Genomic DNA, 27,548 nt, shown 5'->3' on the forward strand with positions numbered 1-27,548 from the left:
AATAGTCTTCCTGACAGTGTTCGGGGCTCAGACACAGTCTCCCAGTTTAAACGTAGACTAAAGATTTATCTCTTTATCCTGGCATACATTTAACACCTCCCATAACCTTGTGCTCCAGTACATCTGATTAAATACACAGTATCATCTAGTACTGCTAATATTATGAACAGCAGCTACGCTAATGCTGTTCCATTGTTTCCCTTCTTCTACCCATCCCGAGGCATACAGAGACTGTGCCGGCTCCAGTGGTATCCGGAGATGGACCAGCTCCAGCCGGGTTCTGCTTGTGAGGATTGGGATATTAAAGCAGCGCCGTGGACAACAACCTCCTTATTGATTTACATAACACTATACACATGCTGTATCTGCATCACACAATTGTCACCCAAATGAGGATGGGTTCCCTTTTGAGTCTGGTTCCTCTCAAGGTTTCTTCCTCATACCATCTAAGGGAGTTTTTCCTTGCCACAGTCGCCTCAGTCACCTCAGGCTTGCTCACTTGGGATAACATCTAGGACTGTCTGTCTGTTTATATGTTTGTTGTTTTCTTATGTTGTTTCTTATGTAAAGCTTCTTTGAGACAGTGCTCTTTGTTAAAAGTGCTATACAAATAAAATTGAATTGAATTGTATCATGGCTGACCCTGCGCTCTGACCCCAACCTCCAAGGATGGGATATGTGAAGAAAGAATTTCACTGTGCCGTAATGTATATGTGACAAATAAAGGCTATTTCTTCTTCAAGCCAACATCATAATCATACCATTTACTCCCTACCTGCAAGTTTAGCATAACAGAGGAGACAGTGAAAGAGAAAAAAGAATTACAGTGCTAGGGTTCCACATTTGGGTTATATTTAATACTATTTTGACAAGCTTTACTAATCCAACTTCTTTATGTTAAATATGTCAAATAGTGGCACAATGTAACAAAAAGTAAAACAATACGAATATCTGTACTTGTTTAACGAACTGATCTCAGAGTTCTCCGAGCAGAAGGAATATTAGAGCACAGAGGTCCACGTCGTAAAATGCTTTATATTCAGCAATAAACAGATGACGAGTGGAAGTGTCCAATTTCTTACTTTTTTTTCTTTCTTTTGTAAGCTACAAATAAATAAAGTGCTCGGACGCTTCCGCAGTGGCATGCTAACACAATTTACAATTCCGTTATCCTGAGCAAAGACAACATTGACAACACAATGGCACAAACTGTACTACAGGATGATGAACGGATCGGGTTGGCACAGAGAAAACAATTCGAGTCACAGAGGAAAAAAACAAATAGTAAATCACGACGTGATTGCGTCATATGCTACGATGAAACTTTGTAAACAAGCGTGGAATGACAATCAGTATGTGCAACGATGCAGAACGTAACCAAAATACCGACTTAAAGCGTATAAAAGTGCATATATTATCAACTTAGAACAAAATACGATGCCTTGAATCTTTCTTTAAAAGAAATCGAAGATAATCAAACCTAACAAAATGACATAAAATAATACCAATGAACAGGACAACACTAAAGATTATTCTTAAAAAAAAAAAAAAAAAAAAAAATCATACTTAATGCCACAGGACCGTTAAAAGTTTAACAATAAATAGACTAGTACCAAGTGCACATCCATGTGAATGACTATCCTCATCTTGTATGTTTTGTACAGTATGTGACCGGCACTTACTAATTCATTATGTACATTAAAATAAAAAAATAAAATAAAAATAAAATCACATCACAGAGAAATTAAAATCAGTGAGCGAGACAAACTGCCAAGAGATCAGACAGAGTTGTCAGACAGTGCAAGCCAAAAACAACTTGACAGTACCACAGTTTGGCTACAAAAAAAAAGAAAGAAAAATTCTCAATCTGAGATAATGGATCATTTTGAGTGTTTGAGTGACAGCGCAGGCATCACTGAAGGACACAGTACTTCTTGTAGTCCGTTTCAAAATCCTCGTCCATGCTGCTGGTGTCAGCCATCTTTTTCCCGTCAGTCTTTGGCATGAACAGAGAGTAATCCACTCCCTGCTGCTCATAGAAGAGGATGTACGCCGAATCTGTGTCAATCTCCTCCGGATTCACTTCCTGCAGAAACAGATTCACAATGAAGCCACTGTTGATACGTAAGAGATGGTCATAGATTTGAAGGCTCCGGTGAGAAAGCGTACCTTGCAGCTGCTGTCGTTGTAACAGTACCATTTCCCATTGGGGTTTTTGGCATACGTGACATAATGGCCTCCTCCGAGTATCCCTGAGTGGCACTGCAAACACACAAATCATCATCACTGAGGACTGATTCAAAGCAACGCTGTCAACCTTATGTGGACGACAACAACCTCCTTATTAATTTACATAACATTCTACACATGCTGTATCAGCATCGCACTGACTATACATAAATGCACAATATAATCACACTCTCCACTGTCACCCAAATGAGGACGGGTTCCCTTTTGAGTCTAGGACTGTCTGTTTTGTTGTTTTCTTATGTTGTTTCTTATGTAAAGCTGATTTGAGACAATGCTCTTTGTTAAAAGCGCTGTACAAATAAAATTGAATTGAATTGAGGACGGAAAACGGTTTTAGGTTGTGAAGAGGATGTCTACTGAAACTGGACAAACATATTCAGCAGCATTTATTCTTCCTCTGACAGTAAACATATGAATCTGATTGCCAAGAAGTCACATGACCAAATAACTAATGTATGATAATTCTGGAATACTGAAAAAATCCTACATTCCTTTGCTAGCCCATCAGTCAGGGGATGCTCCAAGGGAAACGAATGAGCATATGATCATGTAGTACATCAAGTATGAACACCAAAATCTCAGCGAAGAGATTAGTGCTCCTCACATCACAATGAAAGATATTAGGATCTGACCATTGTCTTTAATTTCGCTTAATATGCTAAACCATATACCATACACTGATAAGGCATAACATTATGACCACCTGCCTAATATTGGTGTTGGTCCCCCTTCTGCTGCCAAAACAGCCCTGACCCATCATGTACTCTGTATTCTGACACCTTTCTATCAGAACCAGCATTAACTTCTTCAGCAAAAACATGCCCATCTTGGTCCATCTTTATCTTTATAAATTTCCATAAATTCCTGTTAAGTTTCCAACTTGGAATATTTCCAAAATTCCCGAGAAAAAGTTCCCATGGAAATTTTCCGGAAATTTATTGGGAATTTTCCACCCCTTGCAACCCTGTTCACCACTGTTCCTTCCTTGGACCACTTTTGACAGATACTGACCACTGCAGACCGGGAACACCCCACAAGAGCTGCAGTTTTGGAGATGCTCTGATCCAGTGGTCTAGCCATCACAATTTGGCCCTTTTGGTCAAACTCGCTCAAATCCTTACACTTGTCCATTTTTCCTGCTTCTAACATCAACTTTGAGGACAAAATGTTGACTTGCTGCCTAATATATCCCACCCACTAACAGGTGCCATGATGAGGAGATACTCAGTCTTATTCACTCTTATTCTCACTGCTGACAATGTTATGCCTGAATGGTGTATATGATGTTATCTGAGTTATATGATGGTACCAGGGACATGTTCCTGATGCTGAATAGATCATATATCATCAGCACATGCAAGTTAATCCGTCTTGTAAAATATAGTTTCACTGTCAGTAAGATCGTACCTCGGCCAATGCCCCATTTATATGCACCATGCCTACGTGAAGTGTCCACTCCAAAATCAACATTTTATTGGACAGTAATTTTGAATGCAGGACCAACGTGTAACTACTCACCGATATTGCATACAAGTCATAGATAGGCTCCAGACAGATCCTGTCTCTTTGGTTCTGTGAGGCCTCCAGGTCTATGCTGTCCTCAGTACAGCCGTTGCTCTCCAGCTCTGAAACTGTTGTAGCATTGTCACAGTCTCTGACCGGCTCATCCCCCAGTGCAGAGTCCAGGCCTGTAGCTTCAGCTTCATTCTGAGTCTCTTGCTTGCATTGCTCCAGCTCCACAGGACTTTCTCTTCCACTGTCCAGACTCTCCCTACTAAATGACAGCTCCAGACGTGAGTCCTGCCTGGGTGCCCTCTTCTGCCCCTGCTTGCACATGTCGCCTTTAGGGCTACTAATGGGACTGCATCCTCGGCTGAGAGAGGAAGACAACAACCTACTGGAACTCTGGGACTCTATGGAACACACACACACACACACACACACACAAACACAAATTCCCCCTAAATATTTCTTCTTTAAAAAAAAAACCATTTCATAAAGCTTAAAAACAAATGGACTAGGGACTGAATCTCACTGCTTCCTTTCCCAGCCCTGTAGTCCAGACCAAAAAAATTCAGTTTAATCTGAATAAAGGCCATAACTTTGTTTACTGTAATGGCTAAAAGCTGACCTTTAATATTATTAATGTTGAGTGATGTGGGAGTTGAGGGTGGATCTCCAGAATTTGTCACATGTTCCTTGTCAAACAACTCCTCTGCCAAACCACCTCTCCACCACCCCTGCTGACTGTGGTTTACTTCTCGTGGGGTCAAAAATGCACTCGGGTCAAAGGTATCCCTGGGAAACTGCACGATCTTTTGAGATTTAATCCAGCGATTGTTGACAAACTGGAACCGCTTCAAATGCACAATCTGCATCAGGGAACAACAAAAAAAGGTTACTATTCAAAGAGAACGGCTTTATACAAATAAAAAGTCGTAGTGAAATATTTCTTGATTGCATTAACACAGATAACAGTGCCTGTTGCTCTGGAGGAAGTGTTCTGTTAGTACCAGTATTGGTGGAAGTCTCCAGATGTCCAGTTTCTTGGTGGCCAGTCGGTGGGTTTTGCACTTGGAGCAATAGTAGAGCTCATTTTCACCCAGCTCCTCTTCAGTAGTGAAGGCTCTAAGGCAGCTGTCCAGACTGATTGGCTCAGCCTGAGCACGACGACTCCGCTCCACACTCACGTGTTCCTCCACCAGCTAAGAATACCAAAAGTAATTAGTAATTATATGATGTTTTATCTAACATTATGGTCCTAAGCCTTGTTTTTTTTCACCAGCTTTACATGGTACATGAAATTGAGAGTCACTTGACTTGATATAAAATAAGTGATCAACACCAACATGAAGAAATAGCTCTCTGGGCCTCCTTTTAATGCCCCTTTCTAAATCTCAGAGGCCCTGCTCTGGATTATTATTCATAGCTTACCCTCTCTTGGGAAGTCTGGTAGCGGAGGTGCAATGCAGTAGGGTCCCAATCAACAGCTATGCAAACATTGCCTACTATAGCCCTGTCATCGTTACACTCTATGATACACCCTCTGCAGAACCTGAGGACAAAAGAGGGTCAGTCTTTTACATATGATGGTACAATCCACCCACTACAATGTGGTGAATTTTATAGCCTTCACTCTTACTTGTACCACGGACACCAGGCACAAGAGTTCCCATCTCCTTGCACAACACGGAGGGTGAAGGGGTAGTGGTAACCCAGACTGTCATCACTAAAGAAAAGCACAACAGTAAAAGAGAGATCATATACATATTACATTTTTAGAAAACACAGAAAATATGTAAAGGCCAGATACTAGAAAGGCCACTGAGCAAACATTGATTTAGCTTTGTGTGCACATTTCACACATAACCTGAGGGTATTCTGAGGAGAGTGTTATGTTCCCTAAAATGTACAGCAACACAAGCCCTAACAAGCTATAAAACAAGCATCATCCATTCAGTCATACAACTGAGACACTGACCAGTCTTGTGCATGGTTGCTCGACTCCTGAGGGGGCAGAGGACTAGCCAAACGGGACACTTGTGTCCACACTGTGTTGTACAAGTCACGACCACGTGTGTCTGCTGTGCAGGGAACAATGAGTGGCATGCCAAATAGACTGGGACGATTTTTCTGCGATGATAAGAAGTACAATTCGGCACGCATCTAGGGAAAACAAAAATCACAAATTTAATGAGTATTCACACCTAAACATACATTATTAGTGACCTGCTCTGATAATGTCAATGCATTCTGTAATATTTCTATATACAAGACTGTATGATGAGCTCAATTTTGGCAATAATAACAATTTTAATGACATTTTAACAAACAGCTCTCACCATTTTCCGGTGGATGGCTATGATGTACCCAATGAAGGGGCTGGCAGCGTGTAACATGATGTGGCCATTAGGGAGGCCGTTGGCAGGGCTGCCTTCTGTGCTACAGGGCACCACAGTATTTGGCATTCCCTTAGGAATTATGTCAAGCCTCAGGGATGTACCACTGTAGACTGCTGGGCTGGTTCCATTTGAAACTGTTGGGAGGTCCTCTATAAACATAGTGAGCATTTAGAGGGGGCATTTAACATTCAACCAACAAAACACAAATCCTAATGATCAACTGCTACTAAAGTCTTTGACCTCAGTCTAAAAGACAACACTGACTTTATAGATATTAAAACTGCCGTCATGCTGCAAAAGCTAAAGAGTATTACTGAACAAATAAAATTTGATCGAGTTCATGAGTTCTCACCAGAGCCTGCTTCCTTCGGTGAGGAGTCTGGCGAAGGTGTAGAGGGCAGTGGGATTTCAAATGCACATAGGAAACCACTCACAGCACGCCGTACTTTCTGATTATCTGATGGAAAATTCTGTAACAGAAACACTTAGTCATGATGAGACAAACAGCACATCTTGCAAGAAATAGACAGGTTTGCAGAATTACAATTAGCACCTTAATGCAAGACAAATGGATCTCCACCAGGAGGATCTGTTCTGGTCTCAGATGGCATAATTCACTTAGCAGACACTTCAAGCCAGAGTATTTCTCATCCACGTTGAGTCTGAGCCCATACCTCACTGGCGTTGAGCCATCAAGCCTTATAACTGCAAGGAGATACCCAAACAGAAACCGTGTTAAGTAACACAAGCCGTGTTGAGTCGGGACATCTGATGCATCACACAGTCAACCGTATTGAACATCATACTGGTTTCGTTTTGTTATGGCAATCTCACAAGCTTCACTGATACAATCATGTCATTATCTCACCTATGATCTCAAGGTGCATGGAGTTGTCCATGGGCAGAGGAAGGGAAAGGAAGTTAAATGGGTCGAAGCGAGCACTAACATGGCCACATGTTTTGCACTTGACCTGAGATCTAAGCTGACCATGGAACAGGTCCACCACAATCGAGCGGTTTCTTCGCAAATGATTCTCCCATGCCTGACAGGACACAGCAAACATCAGATGTGAGATTATTCAGAATCACAGTTTCTGTGTAATTATATTTCCAATATCAAGTAATTATAATATCACACACATGCATTAAAACATTTAATTGCACTGTAGTATTTTTGGCAATAGTATATTTCAAGTAAGGCATAAATCCATTGCAAGTGCATTCTATTATCAGATTATGATCAACATCTGGGTGGGGTCATGTGGTCTTGTTAAATACACAGTATTGCCAAAGGTTTTGGGACATCCCTCCTAATCACTGAGTACAGGTGTTGTTTTTCAGGGGTTGGGCTCGGCCCCTTAGTTCCAGTGAAAGGAACTCTTAATGCTTCAGCTTCATACCAAGACATTTTGGACAATTTCATGCTCCCAACTTTGTGGGAACAGTTTGGGGATGACCCCTTCCTGTTCCAACATGACTGCACACCAGTGACCAAAGCAAGGTCCATAAAGACATGGATGAGTGAGTTTGGTGTGGAGGAACTTGACTGGCCTGCACAGAGTCCTGACCTCAACCCCATAGAACACCTTTGGGATGAATTAGAGCAGCGACTGTGAGACAGACCTTCTCGTACAACATCAGTGCCTGACCTCACAAATGCTCTTCTAGAGGACTCCTAAACCTTGTGGAAAGCCTTCCCAGAAGAGTTGAAGCTGTTATAGCTGCAAAGGGCGGGACACCTCCATATTACATTCATGTGCAGGTAAAGGCAGACGTCCCAAAACTTTTGGCCTGGCTTGCAGTCTCCACTCTAATTCATACCATAGGTGTTCTATGGGGTTGAGGTCAGGACTCTGTGCAGGCCAGTCAAGTTCCTCCACACCAAACTCTCTCATCCATGTCTTTATGGACCTTGCTTTGTGCACTGGTGTGCAGTCATGTTGGAACAGGAAGGGGTCATCCCCAAACTGTTCCCACAAAGTTGGGAGCATGAAAATGTCTAGTACATTAAATACCAGTTTCTGAAAATGGCGGGCCAACTCCATATTGCATTCATGTGCATGTAAAGGTAGGCGTCCCAAAACTTTTGTCAATATGCCTATAAGGTATTATAAGGTACTAATGACACTTAGATTAGTGTGAAGTGTCTGCTGTACAAGTATAATCTAATAGAATGCATTTTGTTATAAATCTGTGATTTGATCTACAACAAGCACTAGAGTTGTAGACGAACACCTTCTGACCAATCAGGTTAGAGAATTCTGCAGCGCTGTGTTATAAGAATAAATGAAAATATACAAAATACAAATGAGAGTAAGATCTGCATTCCTAGCTCTATCAAGCTGCTGTTACTATGACCACAGAGCTATGTTTCCTGGGCACTAGATTGAAATGTCAATGACCTATATTGGGGTTTTTTTTGTACGGTCCACAATTTTAGAGCTTAATTGGAAAATAATAAAATGGCTAACCTCTGATGCAACTTCCCAGTCAGGTCTGCCATCGCTGTCCTTCAGCTCCACATAGGGTTTATCATGGACACGGTTAAGATCTTCATGAAGGCCATCTAACAGAAAGGCCAGCAGTTCTTGAGAATCTTGCTGTTGGAAGCCATCAAACCGTGGAGCATACTTTGCGATAGTCCACTAAAAGTGCAGAGAAGAATCAGATACTAAATTAAGAGAAAATATTGTCAACTGCCCTTCAAAATTTACACTGTGAGAATTTTAGATTGGTTGTGAGAAGACTAGTTTAGAGTTGTACCCTGAGTTTCAGTGGAGCAATACTTTTCTGAGCACCACTCCACAGTTCCTGGATGAGATCACCGTAGCATTTCGCCATGTGTCCTCGCATCCCAATAGGATTAGTTCTGCAAGAGCGGTTCATATAGTCAGCACTTTACAAGCCTACAGCTTCATACTTTATACAGATTTTGTCAGATGAAATAAAGCTAATTTGCATATTTAATTAAGTGATATACTACAAACAAATCTTTGAAAAAAATCTTTGAAACAGTGTAAAACTGTAAGTGCATGGCAGAACTGGGTTTGGTGTTTGAGAACTTTTTCATATCTGATATATGTGCTTAGAAGTTGATCTGAAGTGTTTGTAGATTTTTGCCTAATTGCTCTTTTGCCTCTACACATATATAAGGTGGCTGTCAGTTAGTGTGTGTTGGTGTGTATGCTTAAATATGACGCACATGTGTATGTGTTTCTGAACATTGCTGAAACTGGTATATAAAGTACTGAGACAATTTCATGCTCCCAACTTTGTGGGAACAGTTTGGGGATGACCCCTTCCTGTTCCAACATCGTCCAACAGCACAAAACAAGGTCCATAAAGACATGGATGAGTGAGTTTGGTGTGGAGGAACTTGACTGGACATAGAACACCTTTGGAATAAATTATAACGGAGACTGTGAGCCAGGACATCTGGGATGTCTGCCTTTACCTGCACATGAATGTAATATGGAGTTGTCCCGCCCTTTACAGCTATAACAGCTTCAACTCTTCTGGGAAGGCTTTCCACAAGGTTTAGGAGTGTGTTTATGGGAATTTTTGACCGTTCCTCTAGAAGCACATTTGTGAGGTCAGGCACTGATGTTGGACGAGAAGGTCTGGCTCGCAGTCTCCGCTCTAATTCATCCCAAAGGTGTTCTATGGGGTTGAGGTCAGGACTCTGTGCAGGCCAGTCAAGTTCCTCCACACCAAACTCGCTTACCCATGTCTTTATGGACCTTGCTTTGTGCACTGGTGTACAGTCATGTTGGAGGGGTGTCCCAAAACCTTTGGTAATATAGTGTATATTTACATAATTATTTCGTATTCTTCTACCTGTTAATTCCTTGTAAGTTTTCTGTATCATTTAATGTACTGTGTGATGATGCTAGTGAAATAATTTTGATGTTCTATGCATTTTGTGTGAGACAGAAGCTCAGTTATTTTCAATTCTTTGCTTGAAAAGATACATCAGCAAAAAGAAAGTGTTACAACCAACTCAGTGTTTTCCTTTAGCAATGCAAACTTTTCTGCATTAGCATTTTAATCAAGCAAGAATCGCAAACACACTCGCATACACACACACACACCTGTTAAGCTCATAAAGGTGACACCCGGATGTAAAGTAGTCTGTAAGAGGTTTGGTGTTGCTCACACACTGAATGCTGGAATTCATAAAACACGTGTTTCCGAGGTTACTGAGTCCCGTGGCCCCTTTCTCAGTGGGCACTGCAGAAGGAAACAGAAATGTGTAAATCTCAAACATAAACATGAAGCTCTGCAGAACTTTTTTAAAATCAGCTGTCCTGGACCTTTGTGTCTGTTCATTCTGTTGCTGTTTGCTAAAAATGACATCTCCTCAGGCCAGCTCATGTCTTTGTTGCGCACTGTAAAAGCAAACAAAAACAAGCAGGCATAAATGATCTGTATTAATAAATAATATACAATTAGGATAAAATCATAGAGAATAGGTAGTACCTTCAATAACCATGTACTGTTCATCTGGGATCTTTAGCGCTTCTAGTGAATGATCCTCATCATCAAGAAGGGTCAAATAATTCTGTTGGGGGACAGATTACAAAAATTAGTACAGATACATGTACACTCTACACAGGGTCTCTAGGAAGTAAAAAAGCGACAATACATGATACTTATTCAACTGCAAGTTTTAGTGATTTCTGTAGAATACAGTTTTTAAACGACATTAATTTATAAGGCATAATTTAAGATATATATATATATATATATATATATATATATATATATATATATATATATATATATATCTTAAATTATGCCTTATAAATTAATGTCGTTTAAAAGCACTAAATTTCTCAACTTAAAAATAAATTAACATTAAATTCTTTTGTGTAAACTAAAAAGGCATGAAATTAATTGTTTGGAAATTTTGTTGATCCAGTTATTAAGAGAGCTATAATTTTACTGTGTGTGTGTGTGTGTGTGTGTGTGTCTGTCTGTCTCAATTCCTCTTCACCTCATTCATGAAAAGCCACAGTCTCATATCCTCTTCTTTAATCCGAAGCCTCTGAGACAGATACTCGTGAATGTCCTTTATTGTTCCCACTCGGCTAAAGCAGCCAGTGTAGGCCAGCACCCGCTTCAGAGGGCTAGTGGGAGATGGCATATTACCTACAGGACACATCAGGGCTTTATGACGTGTATCAAAAGAACCCAGCGCAAGTACAAGATTTTAATTTCACTAAGCTGAGTAAAAAGGGATGCATTTTAATACCTGTAACTAGCCTCACACAGGGAGCGTGACATGTCTGGGCTGAAAGTCTGCTGGTTTGTCATCGTGACATTTAATTTCATATAAATATCAAAAAATTTGCTCTTTGTTAAGTTGACCGCCTGCCCGTGTAATTAGCAGTGCCATTTATTTTACAACATTCTGTGTATTGCATTTTCCCGAGTGTCACGCCTGACACGTGTGTTTTGAGATCAAATACAAACTATGTTGGGTTTATGAATACTAATGAGGTGTTATTCACGATATGCGTGAATAAATAATTTCTATAGGTGTGAAATTTATTTACACATGACCACCCTGCGCTGAGAGATTAGTTCCCAAATTCTGCCCCAAATTTTTGTGCTTCCCGACTAGCTACACCCAAAACAGTTATATATTCTGAAAGTAGAGATTATGACCTTTATTTTGATGTAAAAAGTATTTTTCGAAACAAACACCTTGCCACTCACATTTACATCTAAATCCACACTTCTCGATCTTTTGACCCTGCGTGGTGACCTCATTTAGCGAGAGAGTCGAGCCACAATTTTGTGTAGCTACTTTACTGACATTTAGGTGATATGCTGATTTTTCAATTATTTAAGTGAATACTGCATCAAATTATTCGGTAAGAAAATATTTTAGATATATATGCAATTATTTACCACTATAATTGCATATATTAGCATATATATTACTAGACAGTACTTTTAAAAAATAATCGTTAGATCAGCGATTGTAGCAGGTGCGCGTTTTTATTTTTTTTTGACAACGAATATTTTCCAGATTGTGTTTTATAGCAAATTAAAGACAAAACATTGATTGCAGTGGGGAAAAAAAAGTAAAGCCAGAATTTCTTCTTGCCTTTTCAAAAATACTAAGCTGAAAATTCGATGGTGGTTTCTAGTTATATATGAGATCTAAGAGAAAATCAACTATTATCAGGCTTTTCACTTTTCTTCACTTCTCTTATTTGACCAGTCTTGCTACTTGTAATGTTCTCGTTTCTATGCGTTTTTCCCATTTTTGTTCTGAGGGATGTAAACTTTTGCATTTCATAACCAACAAACTTACAGACAGCTAAGTCAGACTACAACAGAAAGTTAACAATTATTTACATGGCTTTTTTTTTTTTTTTTTAAACACATGAGATTTGCATACAGTCCTGAAACTCTCTTGTTGGCCTTGTGTGTTCAGTCTCACCCATGTTCATCCAGCCATTAGACTGCGGTGTGCGTGCTGGAGGCTGCTGTCTCAGGAACAGCAGGTGTCTGGGGAAAAATTCTAACTCGGCTTTCTCCATGTCCCTCGACCTGATCACCTACACATCATTGCATATTTCTTGTGGTCAGAAGTGGACAGAAATCATATCTTACAGGATGCAAATGACACAGAAACATTCCAGCTTCCTCAAAACGTAATAATACAATAGATGGTGATTAATCTTAGTTAGTTAATTAGAGAATCCTTTTCCACTTATTGGTTTTGTCTGAACAAATTTTATTTAAATCTTTTACAAAATGTGACCAAAAAGTTGTCACTTTATATTATGATATGAAATGCTTTATATTAGCTAATAAATGTGATAAATTAATTAAGCTGAAACGCTATATTACACTGTACACTGGTTAAATACATTAACCTTCCAATTTAGAGATGAGATTAGAAAACATCACATTAACACTCAATGACTGATGGGGAATACTGTACGTACTGGACGGGGCAGGCTGAGGTTTGCTCCATACCAGTGGTAAAGAGCTCTCCAGACTGGCTCAGGTACAACTTCAAAGTCCTGGCCCAGATGCAGGCTGGGAGAGCGTCTCAACAGTGCCCCTTCCATTGTTAGTGTGGGGGCCTATTACAGAGAATAACGAGGTCACTCATAATACAATTACAAATGTAGAAAATTGCAGGACAAAAAAAAAAAAGAAAAAAGATCATATTCTGTATATAGGCATGATGTTAGAATGATGCGTATTCAGTGATCTTTATTTAACGTTTGACATTCACATTACACTTCAGGTATGTAGTCAGGTATGTGACTGTTTTATAGTACTGCTCGGTGCTTACTTTGAGAGGCTCTGAGGTCACCAGTGGCTGGTTGTCTATGGCACCTGGTCTAAGTGCTGTCACATTCCCATCAGCCCCAGGGAAACTCTGGCTGTCTACCTCAGACGAATCAGTCTGTCGGGAGAAACAGATATCTGTGGCAGTCGAGCTGGAATGGAGGAGACCTAGACAAAAAAAGAAGTCATGTCAGTGAAAGACTTCAAAACCCCAGTAGCCAGAGGCCAAATTTGAGTTTTTTATGTAAATACTGACTGCCACTTGTCGTTTCTGATGCTTCAGAGGCACTAGAAATGTTGTCAGATAACTTCTCTTCTGGGGATGAGTGTGAGCTTGCCGTGCCCTCTCCCTGACCCCCTTGTTCCATGCCTGCAGATGAGGTAGGAGTTCTACTGCTAGGAAATACTGCAGGTTGTTCCACCACTATCAGCTTGTTGTCCTATAAATAAAATTACAAAATGAGCTGCCATGTGTTCAGCACTTACTCTAATACTCCAGTATTACCTGTCCAATACTCCATAATAACCTTATCGCTATTCACCATATCTCTAATGTATGTGCAATATTACAGAGTATAATATCACCCTGAACAAAATCAAGAACTGAAAACCTAAAAAGGCTTGAAATATAAGAAGGCAGAAATTAGGCTAGAAAATTTTGTTTAAGCTAGTTACCCAAGTAAACATTTAAATGAATTTAGCATAGACTTTAGCAGTACTACAGATTAAAGATAATCTATACTATACTGCCAAAAGTTTTGGGACATCCCTCCAAATCATTGAAGTCAGGTGTTGTTTTTCAGGGGTTGGGTTCGGCCCCTTAGTTCCAGTGAAAGGAACTCTTAATGCTTCAGCTTCATACCAAGACATTTTGGACAATTTCATGTTCCCAACTTTGAGCTCAGCACAGAGTCCTGTCCTCAACCCCACAGAACACCTTTGGGATGAATTAGAGTGGAGTACCTGACCTCACAAATGTGCTTCTAGAGGAATGGTCAAAAATTCCCATAAACACACTCCTAAACCTTGTGGAAAGCCTTCCCAGAAGAGTTGAAGCTGTTATAGCTGCAAAGGGCGGGACAACTCCATATTACATTCATGTGCAGGTAAAGGCAGACGTCCCAAAAGTTTTGCTAATATAATGTACATACATAGTGTATATGTTACAAAACAACAGCATATGCATAAACTAAACAGCTATGACGTGTAAAATATATATATAAAACCCCTGATGTTGTGTTAAGCTTACATATTTGACATAGTCCTTCCACTGCTGCCACCACTGTGATGCGATAAGAAACCAGTAATCTCCAGGTTGGAGGCCATGCCGACTTTCTCTCTCTAACCAGCCCCTGAACACAGAATACACAGAATTACCTGACTGAGGACTGAATAGGAGATTAGAAGTCATATGAAATAAACGAGGTCTTATATGAACCTGATGATCTGTCCTTCCTCTTCAGGAGTGGCAGGCCGCAGTCCAAGAACGATATGACATACCTAAAGGGTGTCACAGGGGAGAAAAAACCATTAAACAAACATGAGAACATTAATACAATCCTGCAAAGTGGGTCAGGGTGATACGATGATAGAAAATCAATGCTGTGATAAATGTGCATCATCACAATATGCTTTTCTGAGATAAATTTTCAGGGATACTGTGATGTTTTTATAAATTCTTTCATTAATTTAATTACAAACTGACCGGAAGAAGCTGATCTGATGTTAAAAGTCTGTACTTAATCTTTTAAACTGATTTTTTTTAAGACTTCTGTTATATAAATCATAAATAATTACATAAATGTATAGATATAAATATAAACGCAGGTCTATTAGGCAACACTACTCTACTGCTGGCTGTTTCTGCATATCAATATATCATGATGCATATTGTGCATTATTTGCCTTCAAGAATCATATGACATTTTTGTCATGTTGCCAAACCTTAATGCAAAGGCTTTCACTCATACCTGAAATAGGAGGTTGAGAAACTCGGCAGCAAGTGCACTCTGAACGCTCCATATCTGATAGTCTTCGAGTGTTAAATGGCCCTTCTATATATAATCAGAGCAAAGAGACGCTGTAACCTTATTCTTGGACGGTTATCCATTTCATAAAAACATGCAACTAAACAGAAAATGGAAATATACATATATATATATTACCTTAGTAGTGTCATGTACTTTGAGAATGTCTTCAACAATATTAGGCACACTTGTCTGTAATTCCTGCAAGATGATTAAAAGAGAAATTCGAAAGCTAAAAGCTTGAATGAAATTCATTATCAAATAAAAAAAATAATAAATAAAGTGTGTCATCAGATTTTAAGAGAAAGAGAAAATTCACAGGTTCCTTATAGCTCCTTTTGAAAGGTACTTACAGGGATTGAGTCAGTACGATTGTCCCTCCAGACTTCCAGCAGTGCAACAACCATCTCATGGATTTCTTCTCGACAAAGAACTCCGTCACGGTCAACATCAAATACTTTAAAACAAACTGATACAAAACAAAAAGACAAAAAGTGCCCATCAGTCTAGATGATATTAAGGTTAGGTACTGAACTCTGTACTTTTAAGGGTACCGACCGAATACTACTACTACTACTATTACTACAGAGTTCACATTAAATCAATCGGTGGCAAATTTTGGTACCTGAGAACGCATCTGGACGCAACGCGAAAGTACATTAGAAAAAGAAAGAGAGAGCGTCACCACCACGTGACAAGACGTCATCCCTGCAACTTGTTCAAACACAACGGCTAACCGAAAACGTTCACAAGTGTGGCTGCATTTTACAAAATTAGATGCAGACAACGCTATTTGCATTATTTGTAATTCTAAAGGCAAGACTAATCATGGCAACACATCTAACCTCAGGAAGCACCTCATCAGACACAACATGTGTTTAAAAGCTCAAGGGTGGACTGTATTCGGCACCCTGAAATAGCTGCAGCTAACACACCTGCCGAAGTCGAATCCCTGGAAGAGGACGACGCAACGTTAAGCGAGTTGACATTTTCACGGTGATGGTTGCCGTTAACATAGCATTTTTCTAGCGTCGGTTACCACTTCTAGTTAACGGATTGAAATTCCGTACCGTACTATTTACGTCAAACAAATAAGTAACGTTAACGGTATGCAAGATGTCCGAAACCTTAGTATGTAACCACTAGTAGTAGCCTACTATTTATGGGTAAATATTACAGTATACAAACATCACAGACAGTGGCACACAGCGACCAAGGCAGCTCTGGCATAATATCAATAACATTTCTATAAATGACATACAGTTTCTTTACAGTTATTGAAGTAAACATGACAAACTTGACTGAAGTTCCCTTCAAGCCCAACCCCTGAAAAACACTGAATAATTTGGAGGGGTGTCCCAAAACTTTTGGCAATATAGTGTATATGAGTGTTTGTGTGTGTATAATACAATATCTAAAATTCTTCAATGACACAGCAGGATCTCCACTTACATTTCTGCCTTTCAGCCAGAGGTCCTCTGCAGCAGGCTGACAACCCACAGGAAATCTCTTTGAAATCGATGTGATTGTCTCTGTTCTCATCAAATGCATGAAACAAACCTACGGAAAAGATTGCAAGCACTTGCATTAACTCTAATGAACTCTAACACTTACAGTACAGTTCAAATACTGAGGGCACTTACATATATATATATATATATATATATACACTGTTCTATGTAAAAATAAATATTGCTTAAATAAAATACTACTAAATAAAACACACATACCTTCACTTATGGATGGATGGATAGGAGGGGACACCAACGGCACAAATGTCTCCAAGTCAAAGCGTCCAGTTCTTGACTGAGCTTTCAGTAACCAGTATCGCTTCTCCAAGTCAATAATATCAGACTCTTCCACTGCATCACACAGAACATCAGAGTAATTCATTATTAAGATGTTCTCTGCTGTAACTCCGCAATGAAGATCATATAAATTAAGAAACCTTTTACGACACAATATGCGACATTTAAAATTTTTTTTTACGGCTCATCAGAACAGATGTGTATTACTATAATATTACAAATTGGCCGTAATATGAATTAAGTAAGATAAATAAGAGATACAAAGTGCTTTATAAGAATCTGCAAGGAGACAGTAATCGTTACTTCTGAAACTGTTCGCACTTTTACATTTTTGCTGAAGAGACAAGGGCGGAAAAGGATTAAATGAAACGTATGGACTTTTAGATAACCTTGAATGATGACTAACATTGCACACATCACTGAGCTCACCACAACAAAATTGTGTCTTATCACATTCAAGGTAAAATCTCTGCAGCAAAGGTGATGACTAAAAACTTCAATTCAGGTAATCAGTTTTATTTGAACATTTTATTGAATGTCTATGCAGAATGAAACACACTCACGGTGTGTGACACCGGCTAACGTCTGGTAGAAGGTGGGTGTGTCGCTGTCATCGGTCAGAGTCACGCACACTCCACTGGACAGGAGCCAGCGGGAGAAGGTAAAAGCGTCCTTGTTTTGAAGCAGCCAGCTCTTAAACTTCTCATAATTGACCTTTTCGGCCTGACGTGAATCAGAAGAAAATGATAAGCCATTACAACTTGCAGTAGTATAATGACCTGAAGCATTAAAATCAGCATTTTAATCTATTTCTGCAACTGAAGAAGGTATCTGACCTCTGTAAAACACTTCCTCAGAGAGGGATGAACTTCTCCATCCACGGCTTGTAGCATGGCTTCAATGTCTTCGAGTGTGGCATAGCTGCCTGATTCACTGGCAAATAAACTAAAAATGTCTGCAAGAGACGGAAAAAAAGAGACACATCATCATCATCATCATCTCTTTCTGTGTTTCTGCTGGGAATGCTTATCACTTCAAACATTTTAGACGACTGACAGCTTCCACACTAGTTGTCAGAGAGCGCTCACTCACATCTCGCCTTTTCTTCATCACGTCCTCTTGTGAGCAGCACCAAGCCCACGACAAGGTTGTTAAAATGCAGACCTTTGGACGTGCCACCAAACGAACTATAGATCACCTACAGGGAAAAAAAGAAGAAGAAAAAACGGAAGAATAAAAAGTAGTGCTAGCCAAATAATTAAAGAAAATGATCCTAATAGGCATCAGGCTCTTACAGTGACTCGCTGAATACATTTGCTCAGTGAGTTCCTGATCAAATTAAATGCTAGTATTAGTTAACCAGCAATCTAACTGGTATTTTGGAAACTAACCACTTCTGAAACACTCCACACATGTACACACTCAAGTTCTTACACCCTTCATGAGTTAGAATGTCTACATACATAAGCAACATGCAGCTGTTGAAAATGAGAAATAAATTGCAATGTTAGCAAGGGAAAAGCTGGAGTAACCAAAATGAGCTTTAAACAAGTCTTAAATTGACAGTCTCAGCAAAACATCATCCAAATGTACTTACTGAACAAACGCCAAGGAGAATCATTATACCGAAATATTAGATTAAGACCTCTACCATCTATCTATCCTCTTATTTACAGGACCTTTTTTGCACCATTTAATGAAGGCTTAAACAGTATGTATCAGGTGGATTATTCACTTCTTTTGAACAAAGAGAGACCGATTGACCTCAGCTTGATGTATTTCATGTATTCAATGCTGCGCTTGACTTAAGGCCATAAGTTCTGACCTCCACTGCGGCGTATATAACAACACGGTAAGAGTCTGCAGGTCTAGCTAGCCTATTACTAAGAAAAGACAAACAGGAAGGCATTTATGTTTGTAGCTCAAATGCACAGGGGCTTAAAATGAGAACATGAGCTCTTGTGCATATCATGAGTTATGACTTCCTACATCTGAAGCTAATCAAATATGTATACATGAAGGTTTGAACTAGAGAGCTAGTTTAGTATTTAAAAGGTTTATTAACATGCGTGCATGATGGGTTCAAAGTTCAAATATATATTGAATATTCAATATTCTGCACCATTTCTAGGTCACTATCTAAACATAAACGTGTGAGATAATGCTCATGTTATCTTTTGTTATTCTAACAAAATGTCAGATGTTCCTTGAGACTCATCCCTTCCATTGTAGCACGTGTTCAGAAGAATTTGATTAAACATGGATCACAAGGCTTTCCACAAACATTTGGAAGCCTGTGCCTTACTCAAGTTATTGCTAAGAAAAGAATTCAGTTTTCTTCACTAGTGGTCTCTGATGTTTGGAGCCCACTGTGTACGGTATCTGAGTAAAATGAAAGCATGGATCCTATACAGGAAAAGGAAGTGGTCATGTGCGTCAGCTTCATAAGAACTGAGACTGACGTTCATTTACAGCAACACAGGAACAATGATGAATAGTGAAACTCAAAGCTCAAAACACTGCTCTATAAATCAGGTGAATTAAAGCAAAGCCTGCCTCGCAGCCAAAATTTTATTTCTGCAACACTTTGGTCAAAAATCAGGGATATAAAATCTTATAAACAGAAGAAAATAAAGAGTGCCTATAACGACCTTTAAACTGATAAAATCTTTCAATGGTTTAACAGCAAAACTTACACATATAACAATATCATTACGCTGTAAGGAACACATACTTGTTTCAACGTACATAAATAAATAAATATTATAACATTTTAAATGGCATAACAGGCCATGGATGAGGTGAAATGTTCACTTAGACAAAAATCATTCAAACTCCACACATTGTGTTACCATACATTTCCTGTGTTCAGTCAATTATGGTATCTACTTTATTTCCATAAGAGATCATTCCTAAATAAAAGCAGCGTTTGGTTTGAATACGCTTGAGTAATATCTGTTAACGTTGCCTTTTAATAGCTTAAGCCTTAATCAATCACTTGGCGTAGCATACACAATACTTTTCTAACAGTTTTTCACAATATAATAAATAAATACGTTTAATACTTAAGATTTCTGCCCTTTCCTCCTGACAGAAGTGGTGTAGGTTAAGTTGTCTTTGTCACATATACGTTGCTGCACAGTGAAATTTTTTCTTCGTATATCCCATCCTTGGGGTTGGGGTCAGAGCTCAGGCTCAGCCATGATGCAGCACCCCTGGAGCGAGGTGGGTTAGGGGCCTTGCTCAAGGGCCCAACGGTGGCAGCTTGGTGGTGCTGGGCTTGAACCCTGATCTTCCAGTCAACAACCCAGAGCCTTAGCCACTTGAGCTCCCACCACAGGTTTGTTGACTTCTTTACTCACTTATTGTCCACTCCATCTCTTTCACTTTGTTCTCATTAATCCAGTTGTGATCAGCACCAAGTTTTAACTTTCCAGCAGGTGTCTTGAGGCCTTTCTAGATGTCCCTCCTTACTCATGATTCCATCTATTTTCTGAAGAGCACCAGTCCATTTCCCAGAAAAAGACTCCTACAACTAGAGCGGGGCGATATGTCCAAAAAATTGAATCTCCGATTTTTTAAAACAAAATTCAATTTTAAAACGATTATTTTTCTTAAATAAATAAATAAATAAATAAAACACTAGAGACTATAGAATAGATTTTTTTAATTTGAGCAAAAACAATATAACCAAACATATGAACTGTTAATTTGGACTAAAAGAGCAAAGTGCAAAATTACTTTTTTGGTTACTTACGCTAACCAGTTTTTTTTGTTATTTTAGAAAAACAATAATCAATACAACAACATAAAAACCTTTTTTGGGGATTTATAAAATGCAAACTTTCACCAGTCTTTACAAGTTCTAATTATTCTAATAAAATAAAGTAATATATCAAAATAGGATTTGAGGGATTTGTAAAGTGCAAACTGCAGACTTAAGTTAAATCACTTTTTATAAAATAAATAATTGTCACCTGGAAAAAAATCCCTGAAGAAAAACAATTTTGTAAATCAGTTCAACACGCAACTAACACGCTAAATAAAACCAACACGCAACTAACACGCTAAATAAAATCAAACAGGTGCCAGACAGCATTTTACATCTGTGTACATGGGCACAATCAGGGGCGAGTCTAGGATTTTCATTTAAGGGGGACTCCGCCCCCAATGAGGGTATAACAATAAATAAATAAATAAATAAATAAATAAATAAATATAAAGGTTTGACTAACAGGGTAGGATGGTAAACTTATTGCAGCATTCCACTGTATTGCATAGATGTGTCTATAACATTTGAGTACTGAACAAGCCAAATATGAGTCTTCCTGATCACACACACACACACACACACACACACACACACACGTCCTCTGATCCTCGCTCTGCGATGCCGCGGTTTCTTCAGTTGGATTGAAGAACGCGCTGAAAGACGGGGAGGAGCTGAAGTCCAAGCCGAAGTCTGCCAACGTTTTCAGCTCTTCCCCGTCTTTCAGCGCGTTCTTCAACCCGACTGAAGAAACCGCGCCTCTCTTAGAAACAAGCTCTTTGCGTCGCAGAACTACGGAAGCTTGCTCTGCCAAACCAAAGTGAAATCGGAAAATCGATTTTCGTTTTTTCAACATCGACATAAACCATAAATTCGAATTAATCGATAATAACAATTAATCACCCAGTTCTACCTACAACATGATCCTTCCATCCCCTTGCGTCACAGCTTGGATGACATTCTTTGGATTAAAAGCCTTACACATGTTTTTCCTCCATATATAGCCCTGATTATTGTAGCAAAACAGACCGAGTGTTGTATCATCTGACAAAATACTTCCCCAAAAGTCATCGATTCTTTCATAACAGCTCTTAATAGTGAATATACACACTTTTGTACTCGATTCATCCAACTCCTTCACCAGTTCCTGTCTTGGTGTCTTGGGGTTCGGATGGAGCTTTCAGACCAAACTTGGATCCCTGGGAGTTCATTTGTGGCTCTGTATTGTTTGTACAGATGTTCACAGTGCCTTTAGTTGTCTGGAAATTGCTCTTAAGGATGAAATGAAACCAGTATTTATTTTTTTGGGAGGTCTTGGCTGGGTTGCTTGGATTTTTTCATGGCATCAAGGCACTGACTTTGAAATTACCTCTAACGTGAACAAAGTAGATGACCTGCCAAAAGAAACATATGGTTTCTTTTGTGAAAACCTGATAGTGAAAATCTTCAGCCTTGGTGTAAGTAAACCTTTGGACTGGACACAGTGCACAAACTCAATAATAAAAATAGTTTGATCCGTTTCTGTCTCGGTCATGTAGTAATTTCACACTGTTTATCACGCTGTTTTACTTCAAATACCATTTACAGACCACATGACCTCAAGCCACAAGATCATGTCCAAATCTGTTCAGTTCATCAGGTTCACACACATTCTCCAGAAGTTCACCTCCACAGTCTATTAATCAAATTCTGTTAATCAAGCTCACAGAATGTGAAAACAACATTATGTCACACGAAGGAAATGAAACAGATTAATCACAGGGTCGGTTGTTTAGCATTACACAGAATTCACTGACTGCATCCAAGCTGACAAATTTCCCTTCATATGAGATCAATAGAAAATAAACTCTGCAGTCTTTTACATATATACACACACACATTATATGTGTATATATATATATATAATGTGTGTGTGTCCAGCCTTCTCTCCCCACGTGCATCAATGAGCCTTGACCGCCCATGACCCTGTCACCGGTTCACCACTGTTCCTTCCTTGGACCACTTTTGATAGATACTGACCACTGCAGACCGGGAACACCCCACAAGAGCTGCAGTTTTGGAGATGCTCTGATCCAGTGGTCTAGCCATCACAATTTGGTCCTTCATCAAACTCGCTCAAATCCTTACACATTTTTCCTGCTTCTAACATCAACTTTGAGGACAAAATGTTGACTTGCTGCCTAATATATCCCACCCACTAACAGGTGCCATGATGAGGAGACCAGTCTTCAGTCTTCAGTCTATCAGTCTTATTCACTTCACCTCTCACTGATCACAATTTTATGCCTGATATATAAAAATCCTGAAAGCACAGCTGGTTAAAATGTGAGTGTAATCTAGAATAAATTAAAGGGTTAACAATGCCATACATGGTCACATTTTTTGCTTAATTAGTTAAAAAATATAACAATTATTTAGTATACAATATCAAAATATTTGGAATACCATTTCAGTATTCTAAATGATAAAACTATATTTCTTCAGATATATGACATTTTGATGGTGAGCACCAATAACACTAAGCCAACAAGGAAAAAAAATCAAACAATAATATAGGGTATTGTTTTAGCTAAATAACCAATGCTTAACATATGTGTCCTGAAGGTATATGGACATCTGACCAACAACCCGTTCCAAATTTAGTTCCCCTTTCCTGTTATAATGACCTCCACTCTTCTGGGAAGGCTTTGTAGTATATTTTAGAGTGTGGCTATGGGGAACTGTGCTCAGTCAGCCACAAGAGCGTTAATGAGATCAGGCACTGATGTTGAGTGAAGAGGCCTGGGGTGCTCTCAGCGTTCAAGTTCAGGTCAAAGGTGTTTACTGGGGACAAAGTTAGGGCTCTGTGGCATGACGCTGGAACATGTTTGAGCCTCTTAGTTCTAGTTATCCACAAAGCACATTCCTCTATTAATACACTCGTTCTACACACAGTAATTGAAGATTTTATTTAGCTGTTCAATATGAAAACCTCCCACTTTTTGGTTATCCAGCATAGTGCTTATGTTGGATAACCAAACCACTTTTTGGTTATTTAGAGTAAGCAGAAAGTGGGAGGTTTCAGGACCATTTCTACAATTTTTACATAATTTACCAGAAAAACGGATGTACACTATACTGCCAAAAGTTTTGGGACACCCCTCCATTCAGGTGTTGTTTTTCTCTTAATGATCTTCAGCATACCAAGACATTTTGGACAATTTTGTGCTCCCAACTTTGTGGGAACAGTTTGGGGATGACCCCTTCCTGATCCAACATGACTGCACACCAGTGCACAAAGCAAGGTCCATAAAGACATGGATGAGTGAGTTTGGTGTGGAGGAACTTGACTGGCCTGCACAGAGTCCTGACCTCAAACCCATAGAACACCTTTGGGATGAATTAGAGCGGAGACTGTGAACCAGGCCAAAACTGGAACACTATGTATGATACATATAAGTACAGAAGAGCAGTCAGTTAAGTACTTGTGGTCACTGCATAGATGCTCAGTGAGCATTTCTGAGCAAGATTTTTCAGCTGAAAACCACCACAGCCAATTATCACTTGCTGAAACATGCAGAGGCATATTCCACACGCCCAACACACAAACAGGTCATATATTACCACCCTGAACAGGAAGACTTCACAACCCCTGCAGCATGTGAAACATGCCTCTGACTCAGAATGGCCTTACCTCAGAGATATTGAGTGGAACCATGTCCCCTAACACTTCTTTGAAGAAACATTGCTGACTCATATAGCAGGACAGGCCACAGGTCCTCCTGAATGCATCCCTCAGTCTTTTCAGCTCCACATCAGTGACTGAAAGATAGAGAATAAAGCCATCAGAGAAACTGGTGCGGGGGGATGGGGTGGGGCTGGGGAGAACAGGGTTACATGACAATGCAAAGATTTCATTTCAAGTACAAGTTATGATGAAATACCTGGTAATGAGTTAAACACCAGTGCTCAGACTGGTGATGTGCCAACTGCTTAGACAACACAGGAAAATGTTCTAAACGTAGATTTAACTGGGAGTTTACATAATCAGAAACGTTACAGCCATAAAGATTTCCTGCTCCCATGAAATGGTTTGAAAGCTGTCATTTGATGCTGAGTGTCAATGTATTTCTGTTCTCAATGTTAGTCCAAGCGAATCGTTTAACAGCCAACTACATGTGAGATATGCCCCCCCCACCAAATCAGAACAAACTTAACATTAGATTAGTGAACCAGCTGAACTACACGCCGCAGTCGGAACCCATGCCTGTTGGATTTAAAGGATGATGATATCACATACACTGAAATGTGTGTTTTGACAGTGCAGGGGCATTACCAGGAGGCACCTGACATACACCGATCAGGCATGACCACTGACAGGTGAGATAAGTCTAGTTTTTACATCACGTGGATGGCCAAACACATGGCACCAGGATGCAGTATGGGAAGTAGAGGCAGTGTCATGCTTTGGGCAATGTTCTGCTGGGAAACCTTGGGTCCTGCCATCCATGTGGACGTTACTTTGACACGTACCACCTACCTAAGCATTGTTGCAGACCATGTACACCCTTTCAAGGAAACTGTATTCCCTGATGGCTGTGGTCTCTTTCAGCAGGATAATGTGCCATGACACAAAGCAGAAATGGTTCAGGAATGGTTTGATGATCACAACAACCAGTTTGAGGTGTTGACTTGGCCTCCAAATTCCACCAGATCACAATCCAACCCAGCATCTGTGGGATGTGCTGGACAAGCAAACATCTTGGTGCCATATAACACAGCACATCTCCATGGATCAAATGGACTCCATGCCTCGACTGGTCAGCAAAAGGGGGACCAACACAATATTAGGCAGGTGGTCATAATGTTATGCCTGATCTCAGGGATAGATAAAATCACATTACATACTATTATTGATGGAGAAGATGAAATTGCTTTCTCAATCAGCATCTGGGAGCAGAACTTTCTGACACTGGAAATGCACCCTCCCAACAACGACAAAAAAAAAAATCAAGCAAAATCACACAGACAAATCAATGCGAACAAACTGCTCATGTAGAGCAAGACACGCCCTTGAGGGCGGGACTAATATGTTTTAGAGAGCTTTTAATTGGACTAGAAAATAAATAAATTAATTAAAAACTAAATATAAAAACACTGTAAAGACCAGTGCTCAGGCCGGCTTTAACACAGCAGGGTTTAGAGTACTAGCTGTGGTATTTAGATGGTTTCGGTAAAGGCAAAACAACAACATATTTTGTTTACATCTTGAACAGCCTGTAGAGATTTAAGATTCACACTGATGTGAGTTGCGCAATAAAAGCTAAGCTAAAAACAACACATCAGAGGTGCGCGTGTGCAAATCCAAAAAAGAAAAATACTTGTGCAATGTGTTGGCTTACTGACAGAAATTAATCAATTAAAAGGTTTCTCAGGCACACAAAGAGACAATAACATGTTTAAGCTGGATGTCAGCACCAATCTGAGGCTAGACGAACACAGCTACTACTGAGTTTGACAGATGACTAGCATGCTAATTTAGCAGCTCGTTGCTAATACACATCAAACTGCACCTAGTTAGCGTCGTTAGCTATCCGGCTATCTGCATACACAGAAACTACACGCTTTACCATAGCTGCAACACCTCACCTCTTTTAACGGCCTCGTCGTAAGAAAGAAAACCAATTCTAGATTCTTTGGCCCCCATGATTTTGTCATTTCATGTCCAAAAGGGAAAACAAAACATAACTGTTGATGTAGCTGTCTCTCCCTCTCTGCATATGATAGGACTTATTATTCTTTCAGCTACATCCCCGTGACGCGAGCCTAAGGTTCAGTCCCAAACAGCTCCGTCCTTGCTACACGAGTGCACTACGATGGCAGTGAAATAAAGATGTCCCCTCCCTAAATAGTGCACTATCTATGCAGTAGCGGTGCTTTTGGGATTCAGCCTAAAAAAAAGCGGCTCGTTCAGAAGCGAGTGAATCTTTGGGAGTCGAATCTTTCAAATGAATCGCAGACAAAAGAATCACAGATCTGCCGCATTCGAGTCGGCGCTATTTAATGAGCCTGTTAATTACCTCAGTGCTATTACTGTAGTGACAATTCACATGATAACTAGACTCAAATAACAGGATAGAAAAACTGTTTGAGAAGCCCTTTGCCACTCTGCCACTTAAATAAACCTGTGTATTGTCTCGTTATTATGAAACATCAAGCCTTATTTACAACGTAAAAGTCATAATTGTACTGTAAGATATAGAGTGTTAATTTCGAGCTATATGATAATAAAGTCTTAAATAATAAAAATCTGACCTACACTATATTGTCAAAAGTTTTGGGACACCCCTCCAAATCATTGAGTTTAGGTGTTGTTTTTCAGGGGTTGGGTTCGGCCCCTTAGTTCCAGTGAAAGGAACTCTTAATGCTTCAGCTTCATACCAAGACATTTTGGACAATTTCATGCTCCCAACTTTGTGGGAACAGTTTGGGGATG

General features: G+C 39.6%; 1 protein-coding gene across 1 annotated transcript; it reads right to left on the reverse strand.

Annotated features, from left to right (window-relative positions):
• Positions 1–1,538: 1,538 nt before the first annotated feature.
• On the reverse strand, positions 1,539–26,879 carry LOC131367127 (ubiquitin carboxyl-terminal hydrolase 32-like). Its single transcript, XM_058412378.1, has 34 exons — positions 26,702–26,879; positions 24,747–24,874; positions 18,397–18,502; positions 18,141–18,259; positions 17,868–18,027; positions 17,227–17,358; positions 16,949–17,056; positions 15,850–15,965; positions 15,635–15,697; positions 15,440–15,523; positions 14,908–14,969; positions 14,719–14,821; positions 13,726–13,909; positions 13,474–13,637; positions 13,118–13,258; positions 12,607–12,724; positions 11,149–11,303; positions 10,632–10,713; positions 10,466–10,540; positions 10,244–10,382; positions 8,916–9,021; positions 8,624–8,797; positions 7,021–7,195; positions 6,706–6,857; positions 6,505–6,622; positions 6,093–6,301; positions 5,732–5,916; positions 5,393–5,479; positions 5,185–5,305; positions 4,764–4,955; positions 4,382–4,622; positions 3,769–4,163; positions 2,170–2,262; positions 1,539–2,086 (listed from the first exon to the last, which is right to left on the reverse strand). The coding sequence occupies exons 1-34, from the start codon at positions 26,757–26,759 to the stop codon at positions 1,913–1,915; spliced, it is 4,719 nt and encodes a 1,572-aa protein (XP_058268361.1). The 5' UTR covers positions 26,760–26,879; the 3' UTR covers positions 1,539–1,912.
• Positions 26,880–27,548: the final 669 nt, after the last annotated feature.

The sequence above is a fragment of the Hemibagrus wyckioides genome, linkage group LG16 (genome assembly GCF_019097595.1).
Source record: "Hemibagrus wyckioides isolate EC202008001 linkage group LG16, SWU_Hwy_1.0, whole genome shotgun sequence".
Classification (NCBI taxonomy): Eukaryota; Metazoa; Chordata; class Actinopteri; order Siluriformes; family Bagridae; genus Hemibagrus; species Hemibagrus wyckioides.